The sequence below is a fragment of the Epinephelus moara genome, chromosome 22, assembly GCF_006386435.1.
Source record: "Epinephelus moara isolate mb chromosome 22, YSFRI_EMoa_1.0, whole genome shotgun sequence".
Lineage (NCBI taxonomy): Eukaryota > Metazoa > Chordata > Actinopteri > Perciformes > Serranidae > Epinephelus > Epinephelus moara.
The window spans coordinates 41,068,173-41,084,688 of NC_065527.1; the positions used below are offsets into that span (position 1 = coordinate 41,068,173).

Here is a 16,516-nt window from a genome sequence, read left to right on the forward strand (position 1 = left end):
AAAACACGTCCAGACTAAGAGCCATTTTGAAATGCCTTTTTGAAGATTAATATTTTGGAGTCATGTGTCTTTTCGTTGCTTTGAAGTACAATTAACAAACATCATGTGGAGCAAAAAGCGTGACGGTCACGCTGAGCTATCCCTCTCCTGACTATTCAAACACAGCCCGTGTGTGTGGGGTTTTGTATGTGTGTGTGATCATCCTTATAGAGCTGGGAGGGTCAATAATAGGAATGGAGAGGGAGCCCCGGTCGCCCTCACCCCTCTCTCCTCCTCTGGGCAGCCGGAGTCTCAGCATTCCTCTTGTGGGTGATAATATGAACTAGGGAGGGGTGGATGCATTGCCAATGTCAAACTGCCAGGGTGGAGGAGCAGAGGGTTTACATGAAGTGGTATCACAGTGATTTAATTACACAAACAAATCATAACTGTTGTCTCCCGCAGCAGCTTCATAAAACAGATGATTCAGATCACAGAACGTAACGGTTCTTTGATTTTAAGATTGCCACTTTGATAATTTTATGTTTTAAAATGAAAGATAACAGTACTTTTTGGAAACGATCAGAAACAGCTGAAATCACTCAGATGACTCTGTCAGGTTTGATTATTTCTGTTTGCTTTCATGCTGATAATGATTCAAAGGAGATAATCTGTTTGTAATCACACTTTGAAAGGAACCGTCTAACCTTGCGAGCGGGCTTCCTCACTTCATCACACTCTTTCCTGCTGCCTAAATAAACAGCATTGCTAGGCAGCAACCCATTTCCTTACACAAATATACAGGGCTTTTGCAGGCTCTTAACCCTGACAGGGATCCTCCTCCAAATCACATGTTGTGCCTCCCCACTCCGAGCTTTTCACTCTTGTTGTGGGCACTCCTCGCCTCGAGTGCTCTTCTTGTGTAAGTGAAAACTGTGGTCTCCATTTCAACATTTTCCTGACGATCACTTCAGCTGACAATCTCATACACAGCGGTGTATAATTAGGCGGGGTTCAGCATCTGCGTCTGTAACACTGACACTGACATGGTCTGTGGATGGTGATGTGAACATGTCCAGTTTTTTGCCCACTCAGGCCAGTTTTGACTCAAAAATTCAGATTGGTTCAGTTTTATTTTTATATATGCTATAGTTAAGGATAAGAATACTGTTTCTTTTTGCAATAAGGTGTAGTTTAGTTTTGAGTTATTACTGCGTGAATTTGAACGTGAACTCCTTGTAGATAGAATAATATTAATAATGCAACAAACAGAACAGCTAGGACAGTCTGGTGCATTCATTTATTGTAATGCAGCCTTTAAAACCAGGGAAAGACAGCAGTTACAATATTACCATATCCAAATATAGCATACAATCAATTTTGACAACTTTAACCTCTCAAATAACATTAAATATAAACAATTTGTAATAAAATCTTTACATCTAATGCTGCACTATATTCCTGTAATTTCTTATCACACGCATTGTGTTGCCTGCGATTGTTTTGACGTCAAAAGGCCAAGTATTCTGCTCTAATTCATCCCCCATCGCGCTGTATTGATAACATACATAACTCTCAGACAGTGTGTCAGTGGTAGCTACTGTGCTCAGATTTCACTCTGTGGGTTTGGGCCTCATGCCTGCACTCTGCAGTTTGGGTGGTTGAGGTCATCCTGGCAGGAGGCCTCCTGTCAAGCAACACCTATGGAGGTCTGGGAGTGCTTTAGAAGCTCTGAGTCGAGCCCACCACTTCCAGCGAGTAGCGTTTCTCTCCAGCTCCATCGTGCCGGGATCATTTTACTGATAAAGATCAGAGCAGGGTCACTGCTGAGAGTTTTTCTTGACCCTGATTGGCCGAGGCTCGGTGGGGCTGACATGACTTTTCTGAAACATTAGCTTAGTCTTGTCACAAATCACAACGCTGCTTGCCGTAGGTGGTTTTTCTGCTCTCTGGCAGCGGCGGCCTCCTTCAGCTACTGTAGGATCAACATCTTGGCAGGCCTGACATGAACTGATGGAGAAAGTGTACACAGGCCATTGGTAGTAAATTAAAGGAGATGACAAGGGTGATTACAAGATCCTAAATGGGTGCTTTGTTTGAAAACCATCATGCTGAGAGCCTGACCTCTGAAAGACCTGCGTTAGTCTTTAACTGCATGTTTTTTTGAAGGGGACATGAATGCTTAAACACAACTGTCTCTTCTCCCCTCTTAGCTCCATGGCTACATGGAAAGCGAGCCACTCACTCTGCAGTTGTTCATTGGCACTGCTGACGACAGGCTACTGAGGCCCCACGCCTTCTACCAGGTCCACCGCATCACAGGGAAGACTGTGTCTACCCCGAGCCACGAGGCCCTGCACAACAACACCAAGATCCTGGAGATCCCACTGCTGCCAGAGAACAACATGCGGGCCATGTGAGTATCAGGGGCTGTACCCGTCCAGTAAGGCGTCTACAGCAGGTTCAAATATGTTCACATGTCCACAGTAGGTTCAAACCGGGATGAAGAGTTATTTCTAAGTCTTCAGGGGAAGAATACAAGTCAAATCTCAAGTAATTTAAGATTTGTCTCGGGTGTCAAGTTTGGATCCATTCAAGACCTGATGTGGACTTGTCTTAAATGATTCGAGACTTGGACTGGCCCAAAAGACTTACAATAAGGCCTTCTCACATCAGGAATGTTTCTCCATCCAATTCATTGGCACATTCGAACTGTTGTTTCTGTCATGAGTACTCTCACAGAGAAGAATATTCCACAACCAATAAGCAATGTAATTTTTTTCTCAGAACAAGGTCAATTTTTCTGAACTTTCATTTCACAAATAGAGGCATCAGCCAATCATGTTGCGCCTATACTTATGATAATTATAAAACAACAACATGGAGGCTCTGTAGTCCAAACTAAGATGGTAAATATTACTCTTTTCAACCTTGACAAAGGCAACACATACCAAAACCACTCGCAGCATTTTGATAAGAGGAAACTCAATAAAATAGCTCACAGTATCTTCGGCTATACAACAACTTACTGTACAGACTGCCACACGCTCTGGGTCACAAGGATCCCAGTAGTTGTCACAAATTTGCAGCGCACCCGGTATAAGGTTTTTTGATTATTATTATTATCATTATTATTATTATTATTGAGTATTTCACCAGGTTGCTGGTGTGTAACGGCCTTTAGAAATAATTCTAAATGTGTAGGTTAAAAGTGGTGAATCTGGTAAATGGTTAAACGTTTTATACATCTAGAGTTATATTCCAGTTGATGAGGCTAAGTCCAAATCAAGTCTCAAGTCATTTAAGACAAGTCCAAGTCAGGTCTTGAGTCATTTAAAACAAGGTAAGTCTCAAATTATTGGAGAGAAGTCTATTTCACTCAAGACTCTGAGATCTCTTCAAATTCACAGTCCAAAAATAGGTTTGTTTGTTTGTTTGTTTGTTTGTTTGTTTGTTTGTTTGTTTTTAGCAAAAATTAATGTGTTTAGGAAGTACTGAGCATATGATTGGATAAATGAAAACAACAAATGAATAATACTACAGGAGTTTTGTGAGAGTGTAAACTATAAACAGATGTTTTGATATATCTTTGCTGTTGTTAATCCTGGTCCCCAATAAATCAATATGTTTGCCAAATTCTATGGAGGCATTCAGGTATTCAAGGTAACTCAGCAGGACTAACTGATATACAAACGGTCATTTTATGGTAGCAGTTTTCCTTTTAGTCTTTTGATACAGTCCTTAAGTCAAAATTTAACATAAGCAAATATGCTCTTTTGTGTGTATGTGAATGTTCACCAAAGCTGTGTTCTTTGCAGTCCCAACCAAGTCATAACTTGGTTAACATAGGCTTAACTTGTCTAAAGTGGCTTAGCACTTGAACTCTGAAAAGACCTTGAAATAAGTCCTGGCATGAAATATTGAGCATGCATAATGCTGTAAACACCAGCTTCTCTGCAAAGATGTGCATCACTGTTGTTACATGAAAATCTCTAAACTCAAATTTAAGGAGTTTACTTCAACTAAGGGACCCTTCCGGTCCTCTTCAGGAGGAATGTTGTTCCTCTTGGGCTCATAAAACATGTTAGATCACTGTTTTTCTACAAAACAAACAAACAAAAAAAACAGCTAAATCTGTAGATATAAAGTTTGCTGCTGATGTTTAGTTTTCTGTGTGTGTCCACAAGTGTGTGTGTGTGTTGTGAAGTGTTGCCCTCTGTACACAGATGGGTGGCTTTCCTGTTTTATAAGCCTCCGAGATCAGATTACTGGGGGAAGCTCTGGGCTGCTAACAGGGACCTGGGGTTTGTGTCTGAGCTGCCGACAGCAGTAGCAGCAGCAGCAGCAGCCTGCTAGCGTCAGCACTTTCTCTGCGTTTTAATGGATGTAACACATAAGCTCCTCTTATACAACGACTTCACCTCAGGATACGGTTTCGCTTTTCTCACGGGGGACACGCCCCAGAAGGCTTACAGTGTAGACAGGGGATTTGAGGGAGATTTATTCGTTTTGACATGTCCTCCAGTTTGACATATAGATGTTTTATTATGTGGTATAGAAAGGGGCATTATTATATTTCTGAAAAAGTTATTCATGATGATTCAGGGGGCTGTGTGTTAAATTAAATCACTAATCAACATCAGTTAGCTAACTTGAAGCCACATATGGTCAGCTTGGTATGACTCCAAGTAACGCTTAATAAATTAAATGATACAATACAATTAGTGTAAACTTTATCTCAGGCACTGAATGGACGCCTCAGTATGTGGTTTTGCACTCAGCCTGTCTGCGTAGGCAGAGAGCTGAACAGCTGGGGTCCTTAGCATCAACACCTGATTGCTTCGCCAGCGGAGCAGACCCTGGTGTCTGGTGAGAAGAATGTTAGGGAGTGTTCAAATGTGTGTAAAAGTTGACATTAACTAGGCTTTGAGGAATGCGGCATCAAGTAGCACGGCGATGGAAAAGCCAGAAAGCGTTTGGAAGAGGCTTGAGGTATTTAAGTATGAAAAAGTTAGATGAGTGCAGACAGAGAGGAAGAGGAGGAGGAGGAGGAGGAGGGGGGCTTTTATTAAGTGACTGATGAAGAAATCATTACAGCCAACTCTTTTTGTAAGATTTGTGGAAGGGGAGCAGTATTTTAGGAACCATCTCTTGTGTGTCATAACAAAGATTTTCCTGATTTGATGAACGTTTCCCAGTCTGTAGAGTTTGAGTTTCACTCAAAAGTGGATGCACTGAGGTGTAGAAGCTCTGTTGGAGGTGGTGGTGTTAATCTTCTGTTGACATGACTGCAGCCTCCGTCAGGACCATGCTAATGGAGTCCAGAGTGAAAATCCCTCTTGAATTAGCTGCAATACTGTATAAATCACAGCCTGATTACCTTTAGATGTGAATATATCATTAGTGTATGTGATAGTTTGCCTTGCTGACAGGCAGACTTTGGCAAACTCTTCATCTTTTGTCTCCTCAAACACAGAATTGACTGCGCAGGGATCTTGAAGCTGCGTAATTCGGACATTGAGCTGAGAAAGGGGGAGACTGACATCGGACGCAAGAACACACGTGTGCGGATGGTTTTCAGAGTTCACATCAACCAGGCCACGGGGCGAACAGTGTCCTTGCAGGTTTCGTCCAACCCCATTGAGTGCTGTGAGTACATCTTCTATTTGTTTTCCCTTGAAAATGTCACCTTAACGCCTCATTCCTCTCATGACATTTGAATAGTACTCAAATGGTTACTGGAGAATAGACTACTCTAAAACTACCAACTGCCCATTTAATAATCCTTCCATATCGATACTGTGACATGAGACTAGATATCGACTTAGAATTTAGATATTGTAATATCACAGGTGTCGTCTTTTCCTGTTGTTTAACGCTTTTGATTTGTAAACGGTCTATAAAGCAGGGGAAAACTTAGCCTACTTTCTCAGTATCTTTTACTTCGGTTTGGTTTGGTGATGTCAGCATTACTACACAAGAGTAGTAATGTGGGTAGTAGACCCACTGAATGTGGAAAAACAGACATATTGCTGAAATCTCAGACTGTTTATCATTTGATTTGTAAAAGCATGAATGTTTCCTGAATGTACTTCTTTACACTAAAAGAAAGAGAGGAAAATTTGGAGGTGTTGTTGTTAATAGGTTATTCTGCAATGGTTTTACAGGTCCGGCCCAATTGGGATCAAATTGGGCTGTATGTTGCTGATAAACTAAAATGAGTTTGACACCTCTGTGCTAAACTCATCTCATACCCATAAGCCTCAGCTGTACTTTATTAGCAAATGCAAGCACGCTAACAGGCTAAAATAAGATGGTGGACATGATACCATCTTAACATCAGCCTGTCAGCATTGTCATTGCGAGCATGTTGGCATGTTGATGTTAGCATTTAGCTTAAAGCATCCCTGAATCTAAATGTGGCCTCACAGGGCTGCCCGCATGGCTGTAGACTCTTAGTCTTGTTAATGGAAAATGCTGGAAACCTTGACAATTTCAGGCCTCTATTACAGGACAAAACATGCACGCACACACTACATGGCTAAAAACCAGCGTCTTGCCCAAAGCTGCCAAATTGCTAAACTCACCCTGACTGATATATCCTTCCCCCCACTGACTGAACTCACTATAATGCGATATGTCCATGTGCCATACTCTTACGCTGCTACTGATACTTATTTGCACCTAGTGTTGCTGCTAGATCGTATGCTGCTTTTTGTTTATTTGTAGACTGTATAGCACTTTGAGCACTGCTCCTAGTTTGACTGATTTATACTATTTTGACTTTGTTTTATATTTTTCTAGTGTTATCAAAATAAGGGAGTGCTATCATAATTCCAATGTCTTGTCTTGTTTAATCGCATCGCATCTAAAAGTATTGTATCGTATCATATCACATCGTATTGTATCATATAATATCATATTGTATTGTGTAGTATCGTATCACATTGCATCCTATCGTACACTGTATTAAAAAAAATTGTAAAACAACAAACAAACAAACAAACAAAAAAAAACGGTCAAATGACTTGCATTGGGGGTTGCCAAGCAAAAACCATGCAAATAAATTAAAATATCCTAAAACAATAAATATAAATACATTTATATACGTTTTCATTAAAGGTCTTGTGGACATATACTGTTATTTTACAGTTTTTCCCTAAATTATTATGAACACACAACATCAATTAAATGATTGCATTAAAAGTTTAGCAGAAAAAACTGAATTATTACAATCAAATACCTCTGATGCCTGGCAGTAGTAGCTGCCAAACAAAAACTGTAAAATTACAGTTAAATATCATATTTAAAAAAAAGTCCAAAACCAATAAATTTACAGAATTTCTAACAAAGGTTTTGCAGAGAAATATTGTTATTTACAGTTACAGTTTTTCCTGCATGTAACGTACCAAATGATATCATGTTATATCGTATCGCATCGTGTTGTAACGTATCGCATCGTATCATATCGTATCGCATCGCATCGCATCGCATCGCATCGTATCGTACCGTATCGTATCGCATCGCATCGCATCGCATCGTATCCCATCTGAAATTAACAAATCTGATGTTAGAAAGGGAAATAAAATCATATTATAACATTTTAACAAAAAATGGTGCAACTCTCCATAACTCTTTGGCAAATGACACGTGACAAGGGGGGCAAGTAAAAGTTGCTCCATTGAAATTTAAATATTTAGTCAATAGGCAGAAAGTTGGCAGAAAGATAATCAAGTAATCCTTGAAGTTATATATCAGGTGAAAATGTCAAACAGTCAGTGGGTCAAGCTTCTCAGATGAAGATTAGCTGCTTTTATTTATTGTTTTGTGATTGTAATATAGATACTGTTGGGTTTTCTGCTGTTTTGGGGCTATTTTCTCTAACTTGAAAATTTTATGGATTAAACACTTAATTAATTAAAAGATAAACATTAGATCAATTGGTAAAAATAGCAATAATTCAATGCAGCCCTGTAACTACTGGTGCATGTGATTGTGAGCTACATTTTAAATCAACAGTATTTGTCTGTGTAAAGTTAATGTAGGGCTTGCTCGATAAACTCTATCGACTGTGCAGTGCACTGGAGTTGACCTTTCACTGGACTGGGATAAACTCAGGCACATCAACCACTTCATGTGGTTCTGGCAGTCAGAGCTGCCATAGAGATTAAGTCTTATGAGGTAAATGAAAGACAGTAGTTAAACCATGATCTCAGCCCCTTGAAATAGACCATTGTTAGTTTCTGAACGACTGCCACCGAGCAATTGTTTTTGACCAAAATTCACTTTGTGTGTGAGTGAAGCAGAACGACAGACAGAAACAGAGAGATGTGGGAAAGACTGATGGTTTCCAAAAACGGAGAATTTGAGTTTTATCAAAATCAGAAAAGCAGAAGCATCGAATTACTAAGAGATGATCCTCATATGAGAAAACTATTCAGGTTTTATTGAACCTCTATTTATGTATCCCGGTCAATCACGATGAAATTACAGCTATCTTTCACAAGAGAGACCTGGCCAAGACATCAGCATTATAGACGGAAAAGGTTTGCAAATATTTCATGGCAAGTAATAAAAAGAAAAACTGAAAGGGAGTGAGGAATAAGAAGCCAAAAGGTAAGAGAGAGGAGTAAAACAGACGAGGAGATGAAAAGAAACACTTAAACCAAATATTTGAGACAAAACATCCACCATAATTTCGGAAAACACAAATAAACACAACATGGAGTCTCTCTTTACTTACTGGCAAAGAGGCAGCTTAATTCTAACGTAAAGAGGTGGAGGTTTACAGCTGACTGCTCCGTGAGAGCTGTCTAGGTTAGTGATTCAGCCTCAGTCTGGATGCTCAGGTCTGCATGGGGAGTGGGTGTGTATTAGCAGAACGATGAGGCCGGTTTCTCTTCTCCCTCCCACAGCCCAGAGATCGGCCCAGGAGCTGCCGCTGGTGGATAAGAGGAGCTTGGAGACGTGTCCTGCCCCCGGGGGGGAGAGGATGCTCATCGACGGACACAACTTCCAGCACGACTCCAAGGTGGTGTTTGTGGAAAAGGCTCAAGGTAAAATAGGAGGAGTTCTGGACTCCCAGTACAGCTGTGTGTGTGTATGTATGTGTGTGTGTCTCCCTCTCCGTTGTTGGAGAAACCCCAGGACTGCCTCCCTCCTCTCCTCCGCTCTCCCCCCGCCGTCAAAATATCCTCCATCCTGCCAGAGTGCCACATGTGGTGCACATTAATGCGCTGTATTTTTAACCCAGCAGATTTACATTTGCAGAAGTTTCCATTGCCTGTTCAGCAGAGGAATGGATCACAAATGCAGCATGTGTTGTGTGTATGCGTGCGTGTGTGTGTGGGTGGCTGTGCACGTGGTGTGGATGCATGCGCTTTTGTGTGTGCCATGCCTCAGTATTTGTTTCTCTTTTTCTTACTTTAAGCCGTTTTGGTTTGGAGGGGAGAGGGGACTGCTCCCAGATGTTGATACGAGGAGGTTTACAAACAGCAATTTCCTTGATTAGCTTCAGCGAGGCAACGTGAGGTATGGTTTGGGCCGAGGCTGAGCAGTGTAAACACGTGTGATCCTATCGGCCTGGTGACTCATTCAGAAAAAGAGGGAAGCCTTTTCATTGTTCCACCTGTGGAAGGAAGAATTCAAGGCTGCCCCTCCGCCCCCCCCTCCAGCACTGTACAATGGAGTAGTGAGGTTGTTTATCAAAACAAGAAGTGACTGAATGAGCGGAGGCCTTGTTCCTAATTTCTTTGATTAACCCTGAGCTCTTCCTGAGAGGAGGGCAGATCAGTCTTTGAGTCGTGTAACGCTTGTCAGAGCTGCTCTAAAGACAACAATAATGTCTCGTGGTTGGATTAAACTTCAGTTAAAGATGTAATATATAACTTTTATGTATTAAAATGTCTAAAAACAACTGGACCAATATTATATATTTGTTGAGTTGTGTATTTACATTATCCCAAATGTTTCCAGTAATGTTCAAACCCAGAGAAGTCTGTAATTTTAATCAAGGATACAATCTGTGTCATTTGGCCGCCGTCACCTGTCAGTGGCATCATGTCTCCTTATCGCATGCAGGATTGTGGGTGTCTGGAACAAATTACTTTTAATCCCTTTTTAAGCTACATATTTACAATACATTTATTGGATCTTGGTCGTTTTTAACCATATAGTTTCACCCAATAAAGAATTTTAAGTTATTTGACATCTGGATCTTAAGTTATCAGAGAAACAAGCTGAACAAATGCCAAACAGCATTGAAGAAACACTGATTTTAGACTTTTTACTGGTTTAAATCACTGGGTCTGTTTGTTTTGGAGAGGAGGAGACCTCTGTGGGTAATTCAGCTCCCGGTAAAAACGGCCTGAATGTCTGGATCTTAAATTATTAGAGAAAAAAGTTGAGCACATATTAGCAGGAGCTGAGTTAGCAGCCCCCTTGCAACGAGCCAGAGAGTATAAAAAACAAAACCCACTGATTTTTAATATGAAGCTGATTTATTCAGCATTTTTAGCGGTTTAAATGACCAGGTCTGTTTGCTTTGGAGAGGAGGAGACCTCCTGAACATCTGGATCTTCAGTTATCAGAGAAAAACGGTGCACTCACATTAGCAGGAACTGGGCTAGCAGCCCCTCTGTGACAAGCCAAACAGCATTAAATTGAAACTGCTTTATTCTGTGTTTTTACTGGTTTAAATAATCAGTTCTGTTTCTTTTGAAGAGGAGGAGACCCCTGTGGATAATTTGGCTCCCTGTAAAACCCTCCTGACCAATAAACACTGAAAGAATCCTAACCAGGAGAAACAGATCAATGATGGTATTGCTCTGTTTTTTGTTATTATTTTGATTTAGAGAACTCTGGGAGCAATAAAACAAATACATATTGTCCCTTTAAAAGACAAAGAACCGTACTTCGAGCTCCCGTAAGCCAGCAAGCAAAGATGGAGGTCTGGTTAAAAAATAAAAATACCTCTGTGTTTGTTAATATTCGAGGCAAGCTCATTAGCTTAACCAGCTAGCCCTATGCTTATCAGATATTGAACTTTGATGCTGTGCTAGGCTAACAAATCTTTGGAATTAGGAGTCATTTTCTGGCTTGAATGGATTGTTATTTTTCATGATAATTTACAGATGGGTACTATTTGGTAGCTTCACCGAGTTTTAATTTTTAAGTTCAAAATCTAATAAGCATTAGCCTAGTTATTTAAGCTGATCAGCTAGCCTCCAGGTGTTAACAAACACAGGAGTATTTTTATTTTTGAACTAGACCTCCATCTTTGGTAGCTGACTAACATTAACCAAGACGTTTTTGGTGAGTTCTGTTTTGTTTCTATTGAGTGTAAAGTGTGTTTTATAATGAGTTAACAAGGCAATTAAACTAATGTTAGTTTTAGTACAGTGAAATAGAGAAACTTGCCACTGTAACAACCACCAGCTCTGGTTTGATCAAAATAAGCATGTGATTCGATTCGATTTGATTTGATTCAGTTCGATTCAAATCAATTCAATTCAATTCAATTCAATTCAGTTCAATTCAATTCAATTCAATTCAATTCAATCAGTTCAGTTCAGTTCAGTTTAGTTCAGTTTAGTTCAATTCAAAAAGCCTAGTATCACAAATCACAATTCGCCTGAGAGGGCTTTACAGCATACAACATCCCTCTGTCCTTGGACCCCCACAGTGGATAAATTAAAAAACTCTCCTCCCAAAAAAATAGTAGGGATCCCTCTTCCAGGATGGACAGACGTACAATGTCATGTGTACAGAGTACAGAGAGTTAGATGTGAAAATATGCAAGATGTACACACTATTTCTGTGATTTCAGCCTAGCTAGCAGCCTTATGCTTATCAGAGATTCAACTTTGATATTACCTTAGACTAACCAATCTTTGGAATAAACATCGGTTTTGTGGCTTTTCTGTTTGGATTGCTGTTTTTCACAATATTTTAAAGCTGGCTGTTTGGTAGCCTCAACAAGTTCGAATTCTGCAGTTCACACTCTGATAAGCATTCAGCTGGTTAGTTAGTCTAATTAGCTGGCCTCTAATTATTAACAAACACAGGAGTGTTTTTATTTTTCAACCAGGCCTCCATCATTGGCAGTTGACTCATGTTAACCAGGATGGTTTTGGTGAGTCATGGCAATTAAGCCAGTCTTAGTTTGGTGAAAGAGAGAAACTTTTCCACTGTTCCGACAATCACCAACTCAGGTTTGGTTGGTAACCAACTTGGTACGTTTCACTGACTCAGATGTGAAAATATGCTGGCCAAAGATGTTATTTCTATGACTTTGACCTTCTAATAATCATAATTTAAATCCTATAATAATGATAATTCAAGCTGTATCCACTGAGGAAGATCATGAGATGTTTAAAAAAAAACAACTAATAAGTGGAAGTCAAGATTCCTTTTTGTCAGTCTGCTTTTTCCGAAATCAAGAATACACTTTTTTATCCTCTCATACCAGTTTTTCACAACAGTCCAAGCCCGTCCCTGCTCGGCTCAGTCACAGTAACTGTAGTTCTTTAGCTCCAACCAATGAGTTTACTTCTGCCTCCATGAAACTACAACTTCAGTCGCTTGGAGGATTAGCTTTACAGCAGCAAAGAGAGACGTGACCAGTTGTACAGTCTTGTGTTGGTCAGCAGCAGCAGCTCTGAATCTGACTGTCTTTGGGGCCATGTGCAGCCTCTGGACCGCTGTCGATGGGTGTGCTCCCTTGTTTTTGATGAGGGTTTCCCCGCGTCTGGCACCAGCATCAGATTCCTGGGCAATCCTACCATGGAAACACCCTTAAGCCAGGCTTCCACAACACTGCCCCCCCTTCTGCTTCCCTCCATCCTTCCACCTCTCTATCCAAGCTGCCTCTGTGCCACCAGTTCATTAACTCTGCAAGCTGTGGGCTCCCTACGGATCATACTGGGTCTTCTCTACAGCTGGTCTCTGTTTAAACAAATAGATAAATAGATACAGTTGACAAGTAGAGGCATCATTAATCTCTGGGGTGAAAGGGCGTCACTCGTTTAATAACATCCAAATATGACAAGATGCAAAAACACTAATTTGCATGTTTAAAAAAAGATTCAACTCATCTCAGCTTTCACGTGTAGAGCTGGAAATTTAATATGCCTTTATTGTTATTTTACTTGCGCCAAAGCAAAGCTCTGAGAAACAGTTTTAACGATCAAACTCATAAATCCAGAGCGGTGAATGTTGTTGCCACAAAGAGCTTAAGTATTTAATTTCACCGATGTACAATTTTCCTGCAAATTTTCCAATAAAGCGCTCATGCAAAATAACATTCACAAAGCTGCGGTAACAGAACATGTGGGCATTGACATATTGGGTGTTTGCATGTGTCCCGTACTCACAAATGTGTGTGTGTGTGTGTGTGTGTGTGTGTGTGTCAGAGTTTCCCCTGTCATAATAGGCAAGATGGGACACCCTGCCTTAAGAAGCTGCCAACAAACTGAAAATTTTATTTGTTTTGGTTTCTGTCTTACTGTTCGATGGTCTAAATGATGTTTCCACATCTGTGTGTGTGCGTGCGTGTGTGTGTGTGTTTGAGAGGAGGAAGACACAGTGACAGCAAGGTCTCATGTGTATTTGTGTGCCTGCACAGTTTCATATTCATGTTTTTGAGTGTGTTGTTGTTGCTACCCATGACTCACGCTGAAGGAAATCCCTGTTTCCCCCCACAGAGACGCACTCTGTCACCTGTTGCTCGGTCAGAGCACAACATCTGAAAACAGTAACTGCATGTCAGCTCTGCTCCGTCACGCCCTCCTGCCCCTCCTGTCTCCTGCCTCAATGCCGCCTCAGTAGAAATAACCAAGATAGCATCAGTTCAGTTGTCACTCCTGGTTACAGCCAATCAGTCGTAAGAGATTACTGTACAGCCTCAGTGCTGCAGACATCGGCCTGTAATCTAAACCTGACTCAATCTCACCTTGCTTTCATTTGCCCCGGCTCTGCCCAGAAGATGCTGTCTCCGATAAGTCGCACTCATTCTATTCAGGAAATTAGGCCCTTCTGTCCTTTATTCACCTCTGATTTTTTGTGGTGTGGTGTTCTGGGTTTTGCTGGAAGTGTTCTCAGATTAAATTTATTGTCTGAAAATAAAAAAAACTAAAGGTGCAAAGATTGGAGAAGACGCTGTGAAGGAGAAACATTCAAATACAAGTTATTATATGAGATTTTATAATTCAAAAGCAGAAGTGTGACAACTGCATCTATCTCCAAAATGTCAACTCCCATTAAGCTAAGAAAAACAGCCCTGTTTTGAGCTTTATGAAGATGCTTTTATCAGCTTATCAAATGTGTTTTAATGATTTGTACTGATGAAGAAGTAAGAATTTGCTGCTTATATGACAATCTCATAGCAAAGCATAGAAAAATATATTAGGCTTATATGTAATGTGGGCTTAGAGGACATGATAGGATTACATTAAAGTAAATAAAGGATTAAATATAGAATTATACTAAAGTAAATAAAACTTATTTAAACAAAACATGTTCATTAACTTAAGTTAAAAAGAGTAGACGAGAGTGAAACATATGTAACAGTAACAAAACTAACTTAAAGGTCCACTTTCAGCTGCATGGCATGGTCTTCATTCAACTACTGGAGATAAACTAGAGCCTATCCATTATGCATTACTTCTCAAAATGACACATCAGAGTGGATTAACCCACTTATGCCAAAACCACTCAGCAGCAATCAAATTATATTAAGTATTCTTTGTTTTACATTTGTACACTGATGTTTAAAATATATAAGATAAGAATAAAAAGTAACGCCTGCACATTTTGCCACAAAGGTTTAATAAAGACCATGCTTAAGTCTTATTGGATCCATGTCAGGTCAGAATGCTTAGTAAGTGGAAACCACATCTACATTTGTACATAATGCACACCAAAAGGCCGACAAGCCCTATAATGGCAGGTGTGGTTAACCATCCAAACTGCACAGGGTGATAAAACAATTGACAATAAACATAGAGGAAAAACAGTAATATAGGAGCCATACTTCAAAATATAAGACATAGAATTAGATTTAAATATTTAAAAAAATAAATAAATAAATAATAATAATAATAAATGAACAAATAACAAAAAATATCTATACATATGTTTAAAAGATTAATAAGTTTCTTAACTCTCTTCCTCTGTCTCTTCCATACTGGTCTTTGTCATGACAGACACAGTCACCTAGCTGTGAGTTTGATAATGATGAGTAATTATAGTCTCTTCAGTTGCAAGGCGGGAGGTTTTCATTGGTTGAAACCAATGAACAGATGGTGTCTACCAAGTCAAACAGGATGTGTCTAACTTGTTAGTGTAGCCTACCTTGTTAGCAAGCTAACTTTCTAACCCTGCAGTAGCTCACAAGGATTTTGGTCAGTGTTACTGAGGATTTTGTTCAATTGTGCTAACTTTGGAAAACTTAGCGCTGAAGAAGTACAGGAACAGTGTACTGATGATGTCAGAGGGCTGTGATTGGTTGATGTTGGTCCAGGATCGCAATGTGGGATGTTGATCCAGGAACATGTCCTACTTGGTTAAATCATGTTGTGTCACAGTAGACACAGGATATGAAGGGGTTAAATAAATTGCATTTGCACTGTATTTTGATAAAGATATGTTCAACATGTAGGAGAATTTGAATCCAGTTGAAACTGTGATTGTGCTTCTGTTTCAGAGCCGTGTAGTTGTCTGGAAATAATGCACCCCCTCCAGCCAATCACAATCCAGTTCTGGCCAGTACTACTTTTGAATGTGGCCATTGTATTAAGTGTATCATTGTATTCCCTTCATATGGTGTATGAATACTACTAGTTTTGTGTTCTACTCTTATTGATTATTTGTTCTTAGTTTCTTTTTTTACTCTCCTCCAGTCTTTTCTTTTAATAACGTGTGGTTTTCTGCTCAGTGCTTCCCACCATGATTGATAATAGTTTAATTTGAGTGAGAGATCCTGGAGGAAATCCTTGCAGAGGAGAAACCCCCTTGTGAAAAGAGCTCTTTCACATCTGGCCTGTTGCACTGGACAGCTGCCTGCTCTGCTGTGCTCAGTATCACTGTGAATAACCATTTCCCTGCTCCATCAAACCTCCTCAGCTGCAGGGTAGCTGTGTTTTTATTGACTCATCTACCTCACCTGTCCATCTTTTTTGCGAGCGAATGAGTCGCAGCTTCAAACAGGTAGAGACCTGGACGAGCGTCCCGCGTCTGCCTGGAACACCCAGACAATTTTGTCTAATTGTCGTTGGCCAGAGCAGCCGCAGAGGTAACAGGAACCTGAAAATTGAACTGTGAGAGGATTATTGTGCTGCAGGGCTGCCAGATGGTGTCTGGAATTACCTGTAGAAAATTACAGATAACCATCCTCCTTTAAGCCCCATGAGAGCTGTGAGCAAGATGACAATAATGTAACAGCAAAAGAAGTGAGGCTGTTTTGAACATGTGGTAGCTGCGTTAGCTCTGCTAGCTTTGAGCAGTGGTTTTGTTCGGAGGGAAGGGCGGTCAACCGGCT

General features: G+C 40.3%; 1 protein-coding gene across 2 annotated transcripts in view; it reads left to right on the top strand.

Moving 5' to 3' along the window:
• nfatc1 (nuclear factor of activated T cells 1) overlaps positions 1–16,516 on the top strand; it is a 54,179-nt gene that overhangs the window by 9,221 nt on the left and 28,442 nt on the right. For both annotated transcript variants that reach the window (XM_050034405.1, XM_050034406.1), the window contains exons 4-6: positions 2,193–2,395; positions 5,456–5,628; positions 8,895–9,035. In XM_050034405.1, the coding sequence (XP_049890362.1) occupies positions 2,193–2,395; positions 5,456–5,628; positions 8,895–9,035 (517 nt within the window). The remainder of the gene's footprint in view (positions 1–2,192; positions 2,396–5,455; positions 5,629–8,894; positions 9,036–16,516) is intronic.